The 23,598-nt window shown below is 33.9% G+C and overlaps 1 protein-coding gene and 1 long non-coding RNA gene across 2 annotated transcripts in view; one reads left to right on the top strand and one right to left on the bottom strand.

Annotated features, from left to right (window-relative positions):
- Positions 1-23,598, top strand: part of LOC149615759 (uncharacterized) — a 66,346-nt gene that overhangs the window by 3,486 nt on the left and 39,262 nt on the right. Inside the window, exons 2-3 of the mRNA XM_089857472.1 lie at positions 13,711-13,793; positions 14,290-15,399. Of these exons, the coding sequence (XP_089713598.1) occupies positions 14,769-15,399 (631 nt within the window). The 5' untranslated portion in view covers positions 13,711-13,793; positions 14,290-14,768. The remainder of the gene's footprint in view (positions 1-13,710; positions 13,794-14,289; positions 15,400-23,598) is intronic.
- Positions 543-3,171, bottom strand: LOC149615762 (uncharacterized). The gene is made up of 2 exons (XR_016376078.1): positions 2,412-3,171; positions 543-2,097 (listed from the first exon to the last, which is right to left on the bottom strand). It is a non-coding gene; the product is annotated as an uncharacterized LOC149615762 (long non-coding RNA).

Genomic DNA, 23,598 nt, shown 5'->3' with positions numbered 1-23,598 from the left:
ATGACCAGTTTAAAAATTAAATCGAAGGGTGAGCAGTGGTCCACAGGACCACTAAGGAAATTCTAGGGTAACCAGGGTCCAGACATTATCTCAACTATTTTAATTACCCACTTCTTTAGTTTAGCAGACGCCGCGCCCTGGTCAATGGTCATGGACCAGTTCATTTATTCCTGGGCAGGGGGTCGCTGGCCCAATGTCTAGTTTTAAAAAAATCCCTATTTCCCACCCTGATTCAGTTGGGAGTCCTGGAGCTCCTAAAGTCCAGAGATGCATATGACAAGGATTCATTTCTCATAAGCGAGAATGGCCAACTCTGTTGTGTAAAGAGACAGCCTGGCAGCCTGGTATTTTTTTACTTCTAAGTCAGCTGGGTTTTCACCTTTAAAAGTTAATACAGCCCTTTGAATTTAAATAATTAGAAATGAGAAATGTTATTAAATGAATAAATCTATACGGTTGCAGTTGTGTCGAAATGAGAGCAATTAAATATGTGTCTTTCATATTTAGCTCTGATAATTTCAGAAAATTAATAAAAAGTAGTGTTATGTATTTAACCAGAATTTATTTTATTGAAATTTATTAATAATTATTTAATTAAAAAAAATTGTAATACTATTTTATGTTTTAAATTTTACAAATAAAATTCAAAACAGTAAACATAGGGCAAAGGTTATATTGTAATATAATTAGCCCGTGGGATTGATTTTAGCTATATCGCAATTAGAGCTCGACATTTTCTATCCATTATCCACAAATTAGTAATTAATTTGAATGAAAATAGGTGGATATCTTTTATTAATCGGGAAATAATGCACACACTTTACATTTAAATTTTAGAAGTTAATTTATTATTTACTTTGTGTATATAATATTCAGCATTAATTTCACTAAGGAAATAAACTAATTACCTACGAGGAATTAACTAGTATATATGTTTAAAATTATAATTTAATCGTTTCAAAACTAATATGGTTTTGAACCGGTCTTTGTAATTTAGTTATTAAAATTTTTGATTGTCGATTGGTCAATATTGAAAATTAACCAATGGTGGAACTAATTTTTTTTAAACTCAATGAAACTGAAATATGAATGAATAATCTACTGAAAGAGGTATCAACCTATTATTTTTTTTCAAAAGAAGGTCAATAAGGATTAGATGGCTTGCTGCTTCAAACAAGATTTTTAACCATGAAGGGAATATTTTGTTAATTTTAGTCAAATTTAGATATTCGGTAATCGAGTTGATATGAATAAAGCCCTTTTTGCTCATGTCTATTTTAAACTTTAATCACAGATTTCGCTTACCATTTCACAAGCATAATAAACACTACTGAAGGGCGCAAATCTATCTGCGATCGGTAATGGTGACCAATATAGCAATTTGCCCAATTAATCAGTTAGAACTTCATTTGCACATTTCTATTCGTTAATTTGAAATGTTGCGAGAAATTTGAATGGAATATAAGTAGATATCTCTTTCAGAAGATAATTTTTGATGTTGATATTTAAGATTCATTGAGTTAAAAAAATTGGTATTGGTATTTCAAGTAAGCTTAGATATCAACATCGGTGAATTTACGATATGGGCTTATGATGTTAGTCTGTTTATAAGATTAAGTCGTTACTTTAAGTGTCACTAGACAGTATCTACCTCCAAAATCGAGAGTTAGTAACTTTATAACCATCTCCTAGTCAGAGGATATCCGAGGGTCAATTTCTTATATCATTGACTGACAAGGCTCACTATAGCTTGGTCAACTTTTGGCAAGGCCTAATACCGTTTTTGCATGACTGTCGCCGTCAAATTCCTTTTAAAGCATAGATCATTAGATCATATAGTATCCACCCTTGATTTTCATTACGCAACACACGTTGGATTCGTAAACCTCGACGTGCACCACGATTAGAAGCATTAAAATGCAAAAACAACACACTGACCGCATACATTTTTGGTAAATAACAGAGTCACTACAGCTGTTTTCGGGGGAATCGGGGCTGAACGAGCGACCGAGAGGGCGTAGAAGAAAAAGCCTCCGGCGGCCGGTCTCTTAAAGGGGGTAGTTTCGAGGGAACGAAATTCAAATGCAAGGCGCGTCCCTTCAACAAAAAACATTGAATTCGTTAATACGGACGTTTTAGGCAATTATAATATTGAAATTTTATACAATTAAGTAATATTTAAGAAAACTAAGCACTACTTTCAAAGTCTAAACTTTAAAAACACGACGATACGAGAAGGCGAAGTAACAACAAGAGGTAAACATTTTTATAAATGGCAAAAATTAAAGGTAAGCCAAGGCTTAGCGCAATTTCACCGCCTTAAAGAAAGTGCCAAGTTTAGAAATAGATTGTGGGACAATAAAAAGGTGGAAAACTATGAAATTAGGCTTATATTAAAGCTTGAAACCTACTTTATATTATATTTAAAATCCATCCATGAGCAAATCCTCAAAAAATATGAAAATGGCAACGAAAAAGGACCCACTCTCAAATTTTTTTCCCCTTAAAAAAATGGCGGCCACAAACGGGGTAATTTGTCACGGCGGCAATATTAAAGCAGTCTTATCTCACTATCGATAGGCCATTTCAACCAAAAGGCATTAAGAAAAAACAATCGGATTATTATGACGCAACTATACGTAAAAAAAGGCCAATATTGGTCGCGCTGATATTTACCAATGAAACAGCGTATCCATGCTAAAATATCGCAGATTGGGGTAGTTTTTAAAATTTAAAATTAAACATACTTAAAATTAATTTTTCTCAAAAACCTTAAAAATGGTCCTAGAAAAAGGTTTAAATTTTGATATAAAACCGTTCCCAAACGTAACAAACGAATATTTCATTTCAAAAGGGTGGCCACAAAATGGCTAAATTTGAAAAAAACTCCATGTTATTTCTATGGGAAAATTTAACTTTTTCACCAAAAGGGCTGATTAATTTTATGGAAATGAAAACCACCCTTAGCAACTTTATTTTTTATACAATAAACTAATGGGTGGATCTTCTTGAAATTTTAACCACATATTGAGGGCCCGAATTGTAGTTCTGTGGAATTTTTTCAAAGCAGTTAATACGATACAAAAAAAGTTATAACCAATCAAAAAACCATCCTTATACATTAAAGTCGGTATGAGGTCTTATCTAAGAGAGCTATCGCTCTCCTAGAATATCAAAAATATGGTTTACTAAAGTATAAGGCGTGTTTTGAAGTATTTTAGGCCTAATTTGCATAATGGTGGGGCCTAAACTTGAAGTGCTACATAACCTAAATCTTAGACATGAAAAATTGTTTTAACTATCGCTATGTAACTGAAACTTTACATAGTGTAGTAAAGCCATACAAAGGCTTAGTGGGTGGTCTACGGGTCCATCCATGCTTTTAGCTTGCTTTCAGGAAGCCAGAAAACACAAATGGGGGTCAGAGGTCATCGTATGGTGTTTCTCTTTTGATAGGGGGATGTACAGACTAGCTGTATTATTACACACGCTGCTTTTTTTATTGCTAGACCACCTGGGGGTAATTTTTTTTTTTTTTTGTCTCCATAAAAAGTAAGTGAAAGTAGAGGGGCGATTAAAAAAGCCTAAACGCCGGTTGACTTCTTTGATATTTTTGTTAGGGGTGTTATAGTGTTATCTAGAATTTGTGGTGTGATTTTTAAAAGCAAGGATAGCGCGTTGGGATTTTGCTATAAAATTTAATCCTGGTGTAACGAATGTACTAATTTTTAAGTATTTTTGAAACGTAATTTCGGGTTGAAAGCGTAGATGTGTTTCAGATGAAATATATCATAGTTCAGATATGTCTATAAGACATTTCAGATGTAGCAAACTGTAGCGGAGATATTTCAGATATCATAACAAAGAAAATAGCCGGAATTTCAGATCTGACAAAGAAAATAGCGGGAATTTCAGATATAACAAACAAAATAGGGGAAATTACAGATATGACAAACAAAATAGCGGAAATTACAGATATGACAAACAAAATAGCGGAAATTACAGATATGACAAACAAAATAGCGAAAATTACAGATCTGACAAACAAAATTGGGAAAGTTACAGATCTAACAAACAAAATAGCGCAAATTACAGATATGACAAACAAAATAGCGAAAATCACAGATCTAACAAACAAAATAGCGGAAATTTCAGATCTAACAAATAAAATAGGAAAAATTACAGATCTAACAAACAAAATAGCGGAAATTACAGATCTAACAAACAAAATAGCGGAAATTACAGATCTAACAAACAAAATAGGAAAAATTACAGATCTAACAAACAAAATAGCGGAAATTTCAGATCTAACAAATAAAATAGGAAAAATTACAGATCTAACAAACAAAATAGCAAAAATTACAGATATAACAAACAAAATAGCGAAAATTACAGATCTAACAAACAAAATAGCAAAAATTACAGATATAACAAACAAAATAATGAAAATTACAAATATCAGAAATCCAGTAAATCACAAATTACAAAAATACAATTCCAAATAAAATAAATTCACAGAAAACAGATAAAACGAATATACCTCCCCGTTGAGCATAAGAAAAATATTTTAAAGCCATGTAAAAAGTTAAAGGCACGTTTTATTTTAAACAAAACACAATTACACACACAAAAAAACCTAGACGAAAAAGCAGGTGGCATTTTTAAACATCGTGATTTCAACTAAATTAGCGTAACAATTTAGCCACTACAAACTATACACGTAACATTACATTAAGCTGAAAAATTCCAGTATTTCTAATTCAAAAATAATATGATTTAAATAATAACGTAACGTTTTAAACTTGAAAAAAAAAAATATTTTCTTTCCCTCTCAAAATGGAATAAATTAAAAATGTTTCCAGGTGCTTTATTAGTCAAGTGCACGAAACACGCCGGTATAACAGGTGCTTCGTAATAGAGCGTTTAAAATTCCGTGAGTCACATAATACCCGATTTAGAGGTGAAAACCCCCCGCCTAAAGTAAACGTGTTGAAAACGTTAAATGAAAAACTAAATTTTCAATTAACGAGCCGCGATTACAAAAAATTACAAAGATATGTTTTAAAATAATAAAAGGTGAGCTCCTATGCTCTGGTATCATAAGTTTATAAGTGATATGTTCCTTCCATAAGTTTGTTTAATTAATCTCTGGCCATGACAAACTGAAAGGCTTGTAATTTTGTAGTGAGTGAGGTAGGTCATAGATTCGAGGAGGTAAAGCGAGGTAAGCCTGGTGAGTGAGGAGGCGCTGCTGTCAAAGGGGGCATAGTAATGCAGACTAAATAGGACCTAGATGGAATAGGTCCTAGCTGCAAAATTAATTAACCACCACCGAGTGTACTTAGGACTTCAATTGACTCGCTCCCCCTCGTTCTCCCTGAGTCGAACTAGTTATCTCGAGAACTGTAAGTTTCTCAGTAGCAATACGAATAGTATAGGTAGTGCATATCATACTTATGTAGCGAACATATCACTTATAAAGTAAACTTATGCATGTCAGTAGTATGGTGTTTACAAATTAGTATTGTGCAGTTTTCAGACTTGACTTGGAGGATTGGTAGTACCATTTATACTACTTGGTAATGTCGGTAATGTCCTTTCACCGCCAAGTTGCCTGGTTCCATTTATACTTTTGGTGGTTTGGGCGCTGAGAAAGCAGTTAAGACAAGAAGAGGTTGTTGTCTAAAGAAATCCATTTAAATAACATTATGCTTTAAATTAAAAAAAGGAAATTTAAGGGTAATAAAATTTCAGTCCAAATGAAAGTGAAAGTATTAAGTCGTCTAGACTTGATGCTCCGTTTTTCGTAACGCTACTTTTTCTAACGCGTTATAATTCCAGGAATGCATACAGCCACTAGGAATTATTGCATCCCCTTGTTAATTTCTATGAATTCGGGTTTTGTGGGTATACCGGGCTTGGGAACTTACTGCTATAACGTCACGCCTCTCATAATTCTGATGGCGGCTTTCTAGCTGCGTGATTTTTTTCATTGGTTATGTGGTCCTAGACCAGGGTTGCCACGGGTCAGGGAAAACCTGGAAAAGTCGGGGAATTTGAAAAATGGGCCGAAAAGGTCAGGGAATTTGATAAATGGGCCGAAAAGGTCAGGGAAAACCTGGAAAAGTCGGGGAATTTGAAAAATGGGCCGAAAAGGTCAGGGAATTTGATAAATGGGCCGAAAAGGTCAGGGAAAACCTGGAAAAGTCGGGGAATTTGAAAAATGGGCCGAAAAGGTCAGGGAATTTGATAAATGGGCCGAAAAGGTCAGGGAATTTGAAAAATGGGCTGAAAAGGTCAGGGAATTTGAAAAATGGGCTGAAAAGGTCAGGGAATTTGATAAATGGGCCGAAAAGGTCAGGGAATTTGAAAAATGGGCTGAAAAGGTCAGGGAATTTGAAAAATGGGCTGAAAAGGTCAGGGAATTTGATAAATGGGCTGAAAAGGTCAGGGAATTTGATAAATGGGCTGAAAAGGTCAGGGAATTTGAAAAATGGGCCGAAAAGGTCAGGGAATTTGAAAAATGGGCCGAAAAGGTCAGGGAATTTGAAAAATGAGCCGTAAGGGTCAGGGAATTTGAAAAATGAGCCGTAAGGGTCAGGGAATTTGAAAAATGGGCCGAAAAGGTCAGGGAATTTGATAAATGGGCCGAAAAGGTCAGGGAATTTGAAAAATGAGCCGAAAAGGTCAGGGAATTTGAAAAATGAGCCGTAAGGGTCAGGGAATTTGAAAAATGGGCCAAAAAGGTCAGGGAATTTTAAAAGTTTAAAAATTCGACGTCATACTTAATGATTAGTCTAGCTAGCTCCTCTAACAAAATCCGCCCTAGAGTTAAAATGGATGTAGCACAATCATTCCTAGTAGCTGTATCTATTCCTGGTGTAGTATTCATGCCCTTGTCACGCTTAATAGTTCGCTAATTACCAGCCCGCCAATTACTGCTTTGCGTGTCTAGATTATGCAAATGAAGCAACCATTTCTTTCATTTTAATGATTTTATTTTTGAGTTTAAAATTTATTATTCAAAATTTTAAAACTTAAATTTTATAATAAATATATTCTGAGGCTTTTATAAAATTATTCCCAATAAACCTTTTTTTTTTAAAAAAAATGTCGTCTGCTTAAGAGGTAACATTGATAGAACCGTATGTTAATTAAATTAACAAAGACGTTAATTAAGATAGAGGTTTCAAAGTTACTGGTCAGTACTTGCTAAACCAAAGTAGTCCTTAATGTTGTTTGTAAAGTCATATCTCAATTTAATTTACAAGTCTTTGTTGGACTCGACAGCCGAGTCTATTAGAATCAGATGTTCTTCGCTTCTGATTGGTCAATGCGCGCAGTAGGTAATGCGCAATGGAATCTGCTAAATTATATCGTTTAAATTGTTGAAGGGTTTTAACCCATCATATAATTAAAAAAAGAAATTAAACCCTTAATATTGAATGACTCCAAATCCCCAAAATTTAATAAAAAAAACGTGAATAAATTTACAATGAAACGTAGCGTAACTCCGGTTTAAGCTAATAAAATACCTTAAATTTCAGAATAACCCTTTTTTTCAAAAAGGAATCATGGTTTGTAATCAAATAATTTAATTTTCACGGTTAATTAAAAATAGATACATATGATGCGAGTTCATTTTGTTACATCACCGGAAAACCATTCATTAGTAACTAAAACCACATCAGACACCTATAGCGATTTACCTACCTACTATACTTTCAAATTATCCTTTTCAACACCTAATGTAAATGACCCAATTTGTTATAAAATTTATTTTTTGAATTTTTATGTATGAATTCGAGGGGATAATAACTCTGATTCCTTGTACCTTAGCAGGGATAGATTTAATTTTAGAAGTAGGAATGGAGAACGGAACGGTTAGTATTTACTTTAGTCCGACTCATAGACCACCCAGTATAGAGCCCCTCCCTCCAACCAACACTTAACGAAAAGTTTAAATTATCTTATTGACTCAGTTTTAAACTACGTTTTGATGACGTTGTTGACGAGGGCGGCGAAAAATAAATACGTAATTCCTTTTTACCTCTGTCGCTATGACCCGCTCGCCTCTTCTTTCATACCCCCCGTCCCGTGGAAGGGGGTCCGGGCGCGCCCAGCCACATAACTCTGTTCTCCATTCTTACTTCTAAAATTAAATCTATCCCTGTCAACACCTAATGTAATGTAAATGACCCAATTTTTTATAAATTTTATTTTTGAATTTTTGTGTATGAATTCGAGGGGGTAATCACTCTGAATGATTCCTTGTACCTGAGGCTCATAGATTCCTTAAGTGCACCCTGCGCAAATTAAGCGAAGTTACTAACCCCTCGATGTCACCACGCGCGACGCGACTTTTTATCTAATCTTTGAGTGATGATTTGTTTACACAAAAATCTTTGAAGTGAAAGTTTGGTTTGGAATTTTATTACGAGATTTAGTTCTTTGAGAATTTTGAGGTTATGCTAAATATTCATCGCTGTATTACGAGCAATGTTGGTTTTTGTGTGTGCTTGTGTGCTCGGGACTTGCCGAATATGTTACGTAGCTTAGTTTACCTTTTATAAAATTTAATTTTTTTTTAAAGAGGAAAAAAGGCTTTGATGTTTTGCTTTCACTGGTAACTTTTAGGCAAAAAAAAATTTATATTAAAATAAAATATACCCTATACCTAACTTAAGCAAAGAACATGTCAAAATTTATCTATAAAATGAAAGGCAATATTTTGATTGAGTACTTAAGTCGTCGTCTTTGGTTTAAATATTTTTTTTTGGTTATTTTAAATTTAAAATTAGGTTTTTTAATACTTATATATATAATTTTTTTTTAATTTGAAAAAACTGGATTTGTTAAAAATTTTATAGGTTTTTGTTGAGTTACAATAATGTTAATTTTGCTTTAATGGAAACATAGTTGCAAAATTTTTAATGCATAAGTTAATTAATATCCGTAAGTAATTATGATATTCCGCATTTCTCATGATTTAACAAGTTGGGTATCTCGCATGGAATTAAATTAATTACAGTATTTCTTTGAGTGTATATTACACTTATATTTGTTATGTTGTTTATAGAAAAACATAAATAGGTAGATAACAATAGCATGGGAAAATTCAATGATCTTAACTACAAAACGCATTAGGCTTTTGTTAAAAAAAATATAATAATAAATTCAAGTATTTTTTTGGTTTATAGAGAGGTTAAGCTCGCGTTTCAACCGATTCCACTTATCTATATCTATATAAATCAAAGTCCTGACTGACTGATCTGCTGAAAATCAACGCCCAGCACAAACCGCTTGCTATAGAAGGCTGAAACTTTGCAGGAACGTTACTCATAAGTAGTAGGCGCGTACTAAGAAAGATTTTTCCAATCCGCCGTCATATTAAAAAATGGCGCCCAGCAATGTAAAAAAATCTTCTCTATGCAACAAAGTCCGCGCGTTTCAACCGATTTCACAAATATTTATTACACTGGTTTCCTTTAACCTATAGACGGGCTGAATGGTCTTTTGGGTTCGATTTGTCGCCATCTTTTTAAATGGCGGCCAGAAATTTAAAACCCCTTCTTTATGGAATATTGTCCGCGTGAAAAGTAATAAAAAATCTAAGGACGGGCTGACGGGCAACGCCAAGTGCCTTCGCTCCTAGGGTGCTACAAAAATATTAGTCATCAATAAAATCTACCCATTCTTTATATCAAGTTCTTATTACACGCGGGCGACGCCGCGGGTAACAGCTAGTTTAGTATAAGGGTTACCAAAAAATCCTGTAAACGGGCTTTATAACTTTTTGAATTCAATTTGCCCTCCTCCGCCATCTTTTAAAATGGCCGCCCAAAAAGTAATAAAAATGTCCTGTGTGCCTTGGCTACTAATATACGCGTTCTCATGCTTAACCTCTCTATTGTCATAATACAGGAAAACCAGCTCCGTTGATAAGTACCCTAGCTGGTTCTTGATTGTTAACGTTAGTATAGGAGCTATAATGACCAATGACCTTTGTTGACCTTACCGACGCCCATGGCTCTAATGGCTCGCGCGTGTTTTCGACAACAATCCTATTGAATAAGAGGCTCCTTTATCAAAGCCTTCACGCCACGCCCACACGCTTCTCGGCTCCAAATTTACTTATAATTTTAGACTTTGGATCCCGAATTCCGGGTACTTTACCATTTGCTTGATGGGTGCTGGAGTATTTCAGGAATGTTCAGTTTTTCTGTGTGAAAATGATAAGGTTTTTTGATATCGCCTAAATTGAATTTTTATTTGTGCTTTTTTTGAGAGGTTAAATGACATTGAGTCACTATTGAGGTCGATTGTCTAAGATAAAATTACTAATTACTTCTATTGTAATTAGTTTAGGTGTTAATTAGTTGGGGTATTGTATTAAGGAGGGTTTCGTGTATGTTTGGTTAATTTTTGGTTAAATTTGCTTTTGGCAATTTTGAGAAATATGGAATTTAGTAAAATGCGTACGTCATGTTTTTAATATTGGTGATAATTAAACCAAAATAATTAATTTCTCCCAAACTAATTAAGTTAACAACAAATTAACATAACTAAAGTGTTCGACATAAATTGGAGTATGTTTGTTAAAATTTGGTTAGAATTGCTTCTACCAATTTCGAGAAAAATGCAATTTTGTGAAATTCTTACGTTAAAATTTCGAACATTGGCGATAATGAATCCCAAAATAATTAATTTCTCTAAAACTAATTAAGCTATCAACAAATAGTTAAATCCATTGCATTTGGCATAATTTAGAGTATGTCTGGTAAAAATTTGGTTAGAATTACTTGTACCAATTTAGAGAAAAATGAAATTTCGTGAAATTCTTACGTCAAAATTTCTAACATTGCCGATAATAAATCCGAAAATAATTAATTTCTCAAAAACTAATTAAGCTATCAACATATAACTAAATCCGTTGTATTAAGCATAATTTAGAGTACCTCTGGTAAAAATTTCATTACGAATACTCGTAACAATTAAGAGAAAAATTAATTTTAATTTTATAGAAACGCCAATTAAATAAAATTTATTTACTTATTTCAAGGCGTATTATTTTGAATTAATTCATGCTGATAAAACCGTTAGAAACGTTTGAATTAAACACGCGTTGATTGAAAGTTCTTCTATGAAAACACTCCCCCGCTTTTTGAAGGTTTTAAAAGTGTCTAGATGCTCCCTAGATTATCCATTAAAAAATTCCAGTAAACCACGAAATCACTGAAGCGTGATTCCGATAGCTTGAAATATAGAAATAGCTCAACGGTAAATCACACGACGCATCTCCAACCTTTAGTTCTTTTTACCTGTTACGCGCATGCCCAAAACAATGCTTTGAAAAACGCGCCAACGGTTTTTGCAGGTTGATTGCAAATTTGAATCAACCTGCTGTCGGTTGTTATTGTTGAGATGGCTAATAGGTTTAAATTAAAATGTCTGTCTTGATATTTTATTTTTAAATTGTTTTGTTAGTGTAGATTTGAAAGTGGTGGAATTGTCACTCATGGAAATTTCATGGAATAGTCAGGGAGTTTGAGTATAGTCAAGAAGGTCGGGGAAAGTTCAAAAATGGTTTTAAATTATTTCAGAACAAGGTTTTAGTTTAGTTTGCATATTTTCAAAACTCCTGGAATTGTAAATTCTTCAACCCAAATGGTACGACTTGTTTCTGGGTATTGCGCATGCTCATAACTCACTTGTTATTACTTACCTTTATGCAACCCCCCTCCCCCTGTCACCTGCTTAAAAAACACAATGGATGAGATAATGATTATAAAAACAAAGCTGAATCAATAGGAGTGGGTATTGTTTGACTTAATCTATCTCTCATTACACGTCACTATAAGTTTATTAGATATGTTACATGATAAGTATGACACTACCTATACTATTCGTAATGCTACTGAGAGACTTACAGCAGCTCGAGATAACTAGTTCGAGAAGGAGAACGAGGGGGAGCGAGTCAATTGAAGTCCTAAGTACACTCGGTGGTGGTTAATTAATTTTTCAGCTAGGACCTATTCCATCTAGGTCCTATTTAGTCTGCATTACTAAGCCCCCTTTGACAGCAGCGCCCCCTCACTCACCAGGCCTCCCTCGCTTTACCTCCTCGAATCTATGACCTACCTCACTCACTCACTCACTTCAAAATTACAAGCCTTTCAGTTTGTCATGAACAGAGATTAATAAAACAAACTTATGGAAGGAACATATCTTATGAACTTATGATTTCGCAATCACTATGCGTCGAAATTTGAAATTTGAATCGGTTCTTTCTAACCGCCAAACTTAATTTGCCGGTTTTTCCGTTGCAAGCAAGTTGCAGTTATGGGGCCCGTATGTTATTAAACGTTGTTAGTTGTAGGGTAGCAATTTTTTGTAGTGTTTTGGGAAAAACACTTGTTGTATTCTAATACACGTAATTTGTTAGGTGTATGCAGTAGTTATGTTAACAACGTTTGAAACAGATGTTAGATTTAATATGTCGTGTTTTTTTTTGGAAACGGAAAATGTGTTTTAATTAAGGGTTTAATTTATTTTTTAGTTTTGGAAGGTTCATGGAATATTCACGGACTTTTGTAAAATAGGGTTTAGGTTATATGCGTTTGTCTATTTTGACGGATTCATGGAAAATCCTTTGAAATTAGCAAAAACGTCATGGAAAATCCATTGAAATTAGCAAAAACGTCATGGAAAATCCATTGAAATTAGCAAAAACTCCTGGAAAATCCATTGAAATTAGCAAAAAGTCCTGGAAAGTCTATTCAAATTAGCAATATGCGTTGAAAATTCCACCAGCATCTAATATGTTTTGTAAATAACATATTGAAAATTTCATCAAAATAAGTAATATCATTTTGATAAGGCGTCCAGGCTAATCAAAAATTAATTTCCAATCAATCGTCTAGCAATTTTTGGAGTTATCAACTAAACTTATAAATTATTATAATTGATAAAGACGCCTTCGACAACGCTGCATAATTAATTTGATAAAAAAAAAACCCCAAGCCAAATTTGAAATGTAATGGTATTTATGTTCTTATCTGAAGAAGGCGTTGCGTTGGATCTTGTCCAATAACGATTGCAAATTTCCAATACGCGCTAAATTTGAACACTTGCGAAAGAATAACTAGCAAAAGCTGACGCGTAGGAAAAAAATGTTTGCCACCACGTGTCTATATTTAATTACATGGTTCGTACACACCTGGAAAACCAGGAGATTCTGGAATATAAATTGTTGATTAAAACTTCAGGGGGAAATTAAATTGTTGGTTAAAACTTCAGGGGGAAATTAAATTGATGGTTAAAACTTCAGGGGGAAATTAATTTGTTGATTAAAACTTCAGGGGGAAATTAATTTTACAATTTTTAGTAAAATTTAGACAAATCAGGTAAATTTATGAGGCTCGAGAAAGTTAGGGAAAAAAATGTCATTAAAATCCTTTTTCCAAATGTTGTATGAACCCTGAATTAGTTACGCCCCCTTTTGGCAATGATGCCAAAAAATAACGGTCATTTTTCTGGTGTTTTATTTGAAGTTATTTCCCAATGCACTTGATTTTTGTTTTTCTGAAATAATTTTAATTACTCAACTTTATTAATTTAACTATGATAATTTTTAATATGATTTTGTTTATCAACGTATTTTGAATTTAATTTTTTTGCCTTTGTGGGTTCGTTTTCTATTTTTAACAGATGTCTTTTGAAAGAATGAAATTGGATATAAAAGCATGATTTAGCGAAATATGCGGATTTTCTAGAACTGAAGTCGTAAAATGGTTCGTAATGTTCTTTTTCCGTTTTTATTATAATTAGGCATATTTTATTGTTATTATTTTTTTATTATGTGGGCTTTAATTATGATTAAGTTGATTTTTAACTTATGTATTTTTTGATTTGTTTCGTGGTTTAAAAATTAATTAGTTTAAATTACATTACATAATTTATTTTTGATTTTTAGAATTTTATAAACATTCCTCTTGATTAATTATGATTAATAATAATTAAATTAATCAAAATAACGTAGGAAAATATTTTAATATCTTATATTTATTTAAAATTGGGAAATATTTATTTTAAAATATGTTACTACAAGTTTTAAACTAAATTTCCTACTACAAAACCTATTTTAAATTTACCTTTAAAATAAATATATAAATAAATAAATATAAACAAAAATTAGCCATAACTAATTAACCCAAAAATTCCTGTTAATAAATAATATAGCTTAATATATTATTACCAATCAATTAATTAAGAATATCCAAACAACAGCGCGACAATATTGCGAGACAAAAAGTTCGTTAAAAATCCTCGGCAAAACAACCACGCGCCCGAAATTCAAAAATTCCCAGGTCAGTCGACCGTTATTACCGAAATTTAAAACGCGCCAATCATAAACCTCCCTTCATCTCACGTGACTGACTACGAGAGAGAACGCAACTATCCCGCGCATGCGCTATAGGTTCAATTACTCCTCTAGCTCTGGAGATAACGTATATACACGCTCTGCATCTCTAGGAGCGATTCCACACCGACCCGAGTCTACAACTCGGTTAGGTCGGTGATTTAAACGGCGGTTAAATTTGAAAATAGCGTTACTGACAGACATAAAGTGCGCGCTGTTTGTTAGCGGGTGCAGCCGAGGTTGTCGAGGTTGTCAGGGTCATATGACACGTTAATAAGGGCCAGGCCGAGCCGTGTCGAGTCGTACGGGTCAAGGGGTAGGTCCACCAGAGGGCAAGGGTCAACCGATGGGCGAAGTAGCGAGACCCTGGACTACCAAAGAACCCTCCTCTATAAGGGAGCAACGGAGACCAGGCGGTACAAGTCCCGGTGTTTGTCGTAACCTTTTCGGGACGTTTGACCGCGATGAAAACTCTAAATACGTCCGTGAAGAATTGGCCCTGATTGCCGAGAGAGAATGCCAAAAATGGAATTTCGATTTTAAAGAAGAGAAGCCTAAAAAGGGGAGGTTCGAATGGACATTGGCTACTGATGATATTGACGGTGGTAATGTCGCGCCTAGTAGAGAAAAGAGGTACCTTGCAGCGGGGACCAGTGGGGGTGATACTGGTCACGAAGATGACCCTCAAAGGCTGAAGACAAATCAGGAGGAGATGAAAACGAAGTCTATGGATGAAGATGATCCTCAGAGGCTGAAGACAAATCAGGAGGAGATGAAGATGAAAATTGCTACGGATGAAGAGGATTCGCAGAGGCTGAGAGAGGAACGAGGGTTAACGATAACGGAGGAGAGGATGAAAACGCAGAGTGATGGAGGTCGGGAAAAAATTAAACGAGGGACTTGTAGTAGTAGTGACGGCTCATCTCCGACGACGTCTCCAATTGGTGGAAATTCGACGACGCAGAAACAGATTACAGGTAGGGTTTATGAATTTTGTTGTTTTTGTCTGTCTTGTTGTGTCTTTTATTTATTGTTTTTGGAAATGGTTTTCGATTTAAGTGTTAAGTTATATTATTTGGGTGAGTAAATAGAGTTAGGCCTAAATTTCGGGTTGATGGTGTATTTTTAATGGTACAATTATTTATTTTAAGTACTTTAAATTAATTAGGGGTTTGTTGCATAATATTGTGAGTAATTAGGACTATATTGGTTGGGTAAAATAGAGGGCTAAATTTCGGGTTGATGGTGTGTTTTGTTAATTATTTGTAAAGACGTTGTTTTTAATCGTACAATTGATTTATTTAAATATTATAAATCAATTAGGGGTTTGTTGCATAATATTGCTAGTAATTAGGACTATATTGGTTGGGTAAATAGAGTTAGGCCTAAATTTCGGGTTGATGGTCTATAATTAGGACTATATTGGATGGGTAAATATTGGGCTAAATTTCGGGTTGATGGTGTATTTTGTTAATTATATGTAAAGACTTTGTTTTTAATCGTACAAATTTATTTATTTAAATATTATAAATCAATTAGGGGTTTGTTGCATAATATTGCTAGTAATTAGGACTATATTGGTTGGGTAAATAGAGGGCTAAATTTCGGGTTGATGGTCTATTTTGTGGATTATATTTAAAGGCGTTGTTTTTAATGGTACAAATTGATTTATTTAATTATTATAAAGCAATTAGGGGTTTGTTGCATAATATTGTTAGTAATTAGGCCTTGATTGGGTTGGGTAGATATAAATTTAGGGTTGATACTGTAATTTGTTTTGTGGATTAAATATCATGCAAGCGTTGATTTCAATGGTACCAATTTATTTATTTAAATGCTGTAAATCAATTAGGGGTTTATTGCACATTTGCAATTTGGAGTTGCAATTATAAATCACGGGAAAAAATATACGCAACTTTCTATGAAATTTTTAAAGTGAACTCAAATAGGTCGGGTAATGTAGTGTGCATTAAAGGGGATTTAAAAATTAATTTCCTCTGACTGGCAACACTGTATATAGCCTTTTAATGAAAACGCATTAAACTGCGCGTTTTTTAAGCGCAGCTGTACAATGTACATTTAAATTTAGCACGTGCTAGTAAAAAAAATTATTCAAACTAACCATGGATAAATTTGTGGTCCCCAAAAATAAAAATTCTCCAACAGAACTTTTCACCCTGGCCTGTGTCAAAAGTTAAGGTTGGGGTATTTTTTTGTATTTTTTTCTGGGTACGAGCATAAGTTTATAATATATGTTCCTTCCATAAGTTTGTTTTATTAATATCTGGTCATGACAAACTGAAAGGCTTGTAATTTTGAAGTGAGTGAGTGAGTGAGGTAGGTCATAGATTCGAGGAGGTAAAGCGAGGGAGGCCTGGTGAGTGGTGAGGTGCTGCTGTCAAATGGGGCTTAGTAATGCGGACTAAATAGGAGTGCCTAGATGGAATAGGTCCTAGCTGCAAAATTAATTAACCACCACCGAGTGTACTTAGGACTTCAATTGACTCCCCCCCCCCCCTCGTTCTCCTTCTCGAACTGGTTATCTCGAGCTGCTGTAAGTCTCTCAGTAGCATTACGAATCGTATACTTATGGGGCTTATATTATAAACTTATGGATGGTGTATGAGGCCAGCAGAAATCCCGGGCTATATAGGAGGGGTGCTACAAAGGGGTGTGCTTGTGCTGCTTGGTATATACTGAAGCTTATTTGCTCGCTTTAGTTCGCTTTAGAGATGAGCACCTCTTGCTTGCTTATATTAAAGGGGGCCGCCTGGCTCTGATTTTTTGTATTATTTTTTTTTAAAAAAAAGGTCATACGCCTACTGATTTTGGGCGCCCAGCTTATGTACTGTTAACTTAACGACAGATTGGCTCGGGTTAGGATTGTTTCTATCTACAATATTAAAGAAAATACGTGCAATTAAGTTTCAGTAACGTTACGCTTCTCCGCGAAGCACTGACTGGGGAGTGCCTCTATTGGAAGCGTCGCCTAGTACCACCTGACGTGTTCGTCCAATGGGGGAGCTCCCCAGTCAGTGCTAATGCGGGAAAGCCTAACGTGTAGTGTCTCTCCATTACGGATTTAACTTAATTGCTCGTATTTTGTTTAATATTGTAGATTGAAACGTGGTTCTAATTAATAATATTCATAATTTTATACGGTCTTTTGATTAAAAATTCTAGTTTTATGTAGTAATTTATAATTGAGTTTTAATTGGTCATTCTGCATGGGTAACGCTGGGTAGCTAACTTAGCTTGTTTTTATCTAAAGCAAGAAGTGATATCTAGTTTATTAGGGAGAAGGTATAAGATGCCTATAAGTATTCCCGCGGGCCATAGTCCTGCAGTCCCCCTTTCAAAATACAAGGGGGAACGTAAATGGAGGCCACCGGGCTATTTCGCCTCCTCTCCTCAGTCGGAAAATATGACTGTAATTTTTTTCTCATTCGCGTCGCGCTGACGTGAGTTTCCAAGAACCAATGAGATTATGAGATGCTGGTTGTAATTTAGAGGCGGCGGGGATTAACTCCGGACACGTCTACGTTACGTTTGGACTGGAGATAAAGCTGCATGGAAACGTGGCGCGAATTTATACACTCTCCCTAATAAACTAGATATAGCTTCTTGCCTTAATGTTGACTTCATGCGCTATGATAAGTTCTGTAAGCAAGGCTACACTAGAAAACCAAGTATTTCAATTATAGTTAGTTTTTGTGTAATAGATTTATAATATCTCTTAAAGGCCCTAGGGCCCGCATCTTTGAAAACACGTACAGACCATTTTGGCCAGAAATTATTTACTGAGTCCCTTTTGCCATTTTGCCATTTTGGGAAAAAAATTTATTCATCTGTTTCTATTTTTTTTTTCGCTCCAAGGCGACCGTCGCTAATTTATGCAAATTGTTAGATACAGGGACCTTGTTGGTGTGTCTGTATAGTTATGTCCAGAACCCATATAATAACTGAGAACTTTGAAAAGGTGTTTTTATATTGTAGTGAAAGCTGATTTCCGAGGGTTTTTTTTTTCTGGCATCAAAGGCGCTATCTTTAAAAGGTTGTAACGATCAGTGTAAAATGTATGGGGTGTTGGAAGTCCAATATGTTCTCAGGGTTGTTATGGGTTCCTGGTTATGCACTTATCATGTCTAGGGATGGAGCTAGAGAGACGCTCCCCGTAAATAAGTTTGAAATTACAATTTGAAAACATGTCTTTAAGGTTTTTTTTTGGATATTTTTATTTTTTGGGCATGTGGTATTTATTTATCTGTTGCCTACTCGCTCTACGTTTTTGGATAGCTCAAGGGTGATTGTATAATGGGATAGAACTCGTCGCTAGCTTTAAAATGACGCAAGAAACGTTTAAATCGGACCATAAATAAGCAAGTTGGAAATTTTTCAAAATTGTGATTTGGACTTCATAAATTTCAAACTTTTGGAAAAATTTCAAACTTTCTTATTTATGCTCCGATTTTAACGCGGTTGATTCCAAATTAAAGCTCAAATTGAGCTCTATACGAATCTGTAATTACATCACTCGTAAACGCGACATATCACGTAATACCGATGACGTCATCATGACAAGTTTGAAATAAATCCAACTTTTTTATTTCTTATCCGATTTTGACGAGACTAATTTTATTTTAAAGCTCACATTGAACTCTATACGAATCTGTAATTGCATCACTCGTAAAGGCGACATATCATGTAATACCGATGACGTCATCGTGACAAGTTTGAAATAAATCCAACTTTTTTATTTCTCATTCGATTTTGACGGGACTAATTTTATTTTAAAGCCCTTAATAACCCCTATCGTTTGAATAAAAAGGCCTTCCAAAATTTTGAAACTTTCTATAGCTATAACGCAACCAAAAAACCTTTTTTAAAAATCCCCTAACCTTTTTCAATAGCGGATTTAGGTCGTACATTGAAAAGTTAACGGTAAAATACAAAAGAGTAACATTATATACGCCTAATAGGGGGTCCCCTAAAAAAGTATAATATACTATATACATTCGTAAGGAGAAATGTCTTTACTCCATAGACCATGCAAGGGGTCTAGATTAGCCACAGAGTTGAAATACGGTGAATTTTAGTGACAATTTTTCTAAGCATGGGTTTAAAAACTGGCGGGATTGAGGCACGTGGTAATAAAGGAAAAAATCCCTCCGCGAGACTTTTTAAAGGGAAAGTCTAGGAAACATAACATTATACCTTAATTAAAATAAAACGGCCTTTTTTAAATGTAAAAGGAATTAAATATTAAAATTAATCAATAAAATTATTACAATATGATAATTAGTACATTTAATTAGTCATGATTAAAAACTATCAAGGACTACCGTGTCGCCATTGGTTTAGAGGCGTCTGCTAAATCGAAGCCCTTACCCCAAACGGGATTGGTTGAATTCTAACAGGCTGAGAGAGGTAAGGGGTAAGGTCATGGTTCTGGCTAGCAGACGCCACTAAACCAATGGCAGTAGTCCTTGATAGTTTTTAATCATGACTTATTAAATGTACTAATTATCATATTGTAATAAAAGATTTTATTGATTAATTTTCATATTTAATTCCTTTTATATTTAAAAAAAAGGCCATTCTTTTAACAAGAAGCGATATCTAGTTTACTAGGGAGTTGGTATAAGATGCCTAAGTAAGTATTCACGCGCCATAGTCCTGCAGTCCCCCTTTCAAAATACAAGGGGGGACGTAAAAGGAGGAGACCGGGCTATTTCGCCTCCTCTCCTCAGTCCGAAAATATGACTGTAATTTCTTTCTCATTCGCGTCGGGCTGACGTGCACGAGTTTTCAAGAACCAATGAGATGCTGGTTGTAATTTAGAGGCGGCGGGGATTAACTCCGGACCTACTACGTTTGGACTGCAGATAAAGCTGCATGGAAATGTGGCGCGAATTTATACCTTCTCCCTAATAAACTAGATATCACTTCTTGCTTTTAAGGTATAATGTTATGTTAGCTGAAACTTTCCCTTTAAATATTGTTGGATAGAGTTACGTTCTATCGTTCGTTATAGTCTATTCTTAGTCCGTTTTCTTTATGTGACACTCATTGAATATTTATTCAAAACTCTCTTAAATCTCTTTTAGTCCTTAACCAATTGAAGAGAGAGAGGGGCCCCCCTCTTAGCTGTAAGGCGTTGCGCAAGATTTCTGTTACATTTGACTGGAAATAATGTCATTTAAGTTTCATTTTTATACTCTCAGTAAAAAATATATATGTACTATGGAAATTGGTTAGGTTTTGACAAAACGAAAAAATTCATTTTTTTTGTTGATAATCCTATTTATTTTTGATGCTTAGTTTGGGCAGGGATAGATAGACTTAAAACGTCTATCTATCCCTGGTTTGGGGTCTTAGTTTTCGTTTATAGTTTAGAATTATCAAATTTATTTTAATTAAAATTTAGTTATGGCTCTTTTAAAATCGAGATGACATTTGAGTCTAGATTTAACCGAAATTGATCAGGCGGAGTTTGTGCTCAGGATTATTTTTTAATTATATTATATCATTTAATTTAATTAAGTTCCTCTGAATTTAATTCAAAGTAAAATCCCCAATTTGTTAATTTTTTATTTATTTGAGATTTTTCTATAATATAGTTTAAGCCAAAATAGTTAGTATTATATATGAGCATGCATTTTTATTCCTATATTTTCCTATAAAAACACGTGCTTTTCTCCCCTATAAAATGCTATAATTCCTTAAAAAATTAAATAAAATCATATTTTTCCCTATAATGAATTTAAATTTTCGGCATGGGCTCCCTGAATGAATGAACGGTGCAGCTTATTTATTTTTTAACTGTTCATTTTTTGTCAACTTGTAAAAAAAACTTAGGGTTAGAAAAATGTAGGGTAGGGTAGGGTAGGATATAAGAGTGGGAGGCATGCATTGCGATGATGGTGGTGTGGTTTTAAATTAGTAAACAAAAAATGATTCACGTGGTAGCTGTAAAACTCGGTTAACGCTTCCGATGTTGTTATCGTCAAAATGCTTCACTCTCACTCACTTCCTAGTTGGCAAAGTGCTAAGCCTAAAACTACTCCCCTTAATAATATTACAACTACCGTGTTATTAAGCCTAACGTAAGAGAAAAAGAGCCTGCTCAACTGACAACGCGTTAAAAACTAAATTTAGTAACAATACGTCCGTGTGTGTCTGTGTGTTTTGTAGTAATTCTAAACGCTGCGTGGTTGCATGCGCTTTAGGGGTCTTTTTTATTACGTAATAACTTTGGTTAACAAAGGCTGTTTAACGTTTTTGAAGATGGGATGAGTTTTAGTAGGGTCTAAGGTAGTTCATACGTTTTTTTTTCTTGCGCTCAAATATTGGTTTTTATATTCTAATTACATTGTTTTATATTTATTTATTTTTTTGTAATTGCATGATTCGGAAGAGAATTTTTATGTAGTTAGGTCTGAAATAGTACATATTTATTATTACTTAACTGGTCTGGTTGCTATTGGTTATTATCTAATAAAAAATTAGTTAAAACATATTTTGTAACTGCATGCTTCAAAATAGAAATATATTTAGTTAGGTCTGAAATAGTACATATTTATTATTACTTCACTGGTCTGGTGGTACTTGGTTATTATCTAAAAATAGGTTAAGAAACCTATTTTGTAACTGCATGCTACAGAAGAGAATTTTTATGTAGGTGGGTCTGAAATAGTACATATTTATTATTACTTCACTGGTCTGGTGGTACTTGGTTATTATCTGAAAAAAAAAATAAATAAATAAAAACATATTTTGAAACTGCATGCTTCAAATTAAGAGAAAAATGTAGTTAGGTCTGAAATAGTACATATTTATTATTACTTCACTGGTCTTGTGGTACTTCGTTATAATTTAAAAAAAATTGAAGCATATTATATAAAAATAATAACAAAACGAATGCTTAAATTATTTTTTAAAAAAATTATGAAAGTAAGGTCTAAAATAGTACATATTTATTATAAACCTAACTAGTCTGGTGATACTCTATAATTATTTATAAAAAAAAACTTTAAAAAAATATTATAAAAATAAGAATTAAATAAAACCGAATCTATAGCAATAAATTGTAAAATTCAGACGCATTAAATCCAACAAAAGTTAAGTTCTAAATAACCCTTTTTTAACTTTAAATATATTATTATAATTTAAAATGCAGGCACGATATATCCCTTTTGAAAAGTACACCATAGACATTTGAAATAAATAATAAATAAATAAATTAGGTAGCAATTTCTCCTTTGCTCAATTTTGACGTGTATGGAACTTGACAATGAGTATATATATTTATTATTCTATGTAGCCATTTTTAAATTACGTAATCATTATGGAAGGGATATTATTTGTCTAGCACGGCGAGACTGTACGGGGACGTTAAATGTACAGGGGGGATGTATAATATACAGGTATATTGTGTGTGTGAATTATTTATGGAGATCCGTATATAAGGTATATATGTATAAGGTCGTCGCGATAGACGTTTCGTCTTTGTGGAAAATATATCACAATGCCCCAACGGCTAATTACCTGTAAAAATATCCAGCTCATCTATAGGGTGCTCGTTCAAGCGAAACTACGATTTCTTTTATAAACAAAACAAGTTGTCGCGTGGAGAGTGTCTTTAGGGGTTATTTTCAACTGAGTTTGTTTTAGGGTTGTTTAATTATTTATTAAGAATTAAGGGATTTGCACGTGAATCTTAGGATATTGCACGAACGTCTTAGAGAGGTTGGGGAGTTGCTCAAAAATCTTATGAAGTTTAGAATATTGCACGTTTTTATTGCACATAAAACGTGCAATTAATTTGGGGAAAAAACCGTGTAGTTAATTTACAAAAAAACCGTGCTGTTAATCTAGGAAAAAAAACCGTGCTGTTAATCTAGAAAAAAAACCGTGCTGTTAATCTAGAAAAAAAACCGTGCTGTTAATCTAGAAAAAAAAAACCGTGCTGTTAATCTAGAAAAAAAAACCGTGCTGTTAATCTAGAAAAAAAACCGTGCTGTTAATCTAGAAAAAAAAACCTGCTGTTAATCTAGAAAAAAAACCGTGCTGTTAATCTAGAAAAAAACCGTGCTGTTAATCTAGAAAAAAAACCTGCAGTTAATCTAGAAAAAACAGTGCTGTTAATTAAGAAAAAAAAACGTGCAATAAATTTA

The sequence above is a fragment of the Phalangium opilio genome, unplaced genomic scaffold (genome assembly GCF_054372755.1).
Source record: "Phalangium opilio isolate 3A_F unplaced genomic scaffold, DU_Popi_V2 ptg000217l_1, whole genome shotgun sequence".
Taxonomy (NCBI): domain Eukaryota; kingdom Metazoa; phylum Arthropoda; class Arachnida; order Opiliones; family Phalangiidae; genus Phalangium; species Phalangium opilio.
This window is presented reverse-complemented; position numbering and strand designations above follow the sequence as displayed.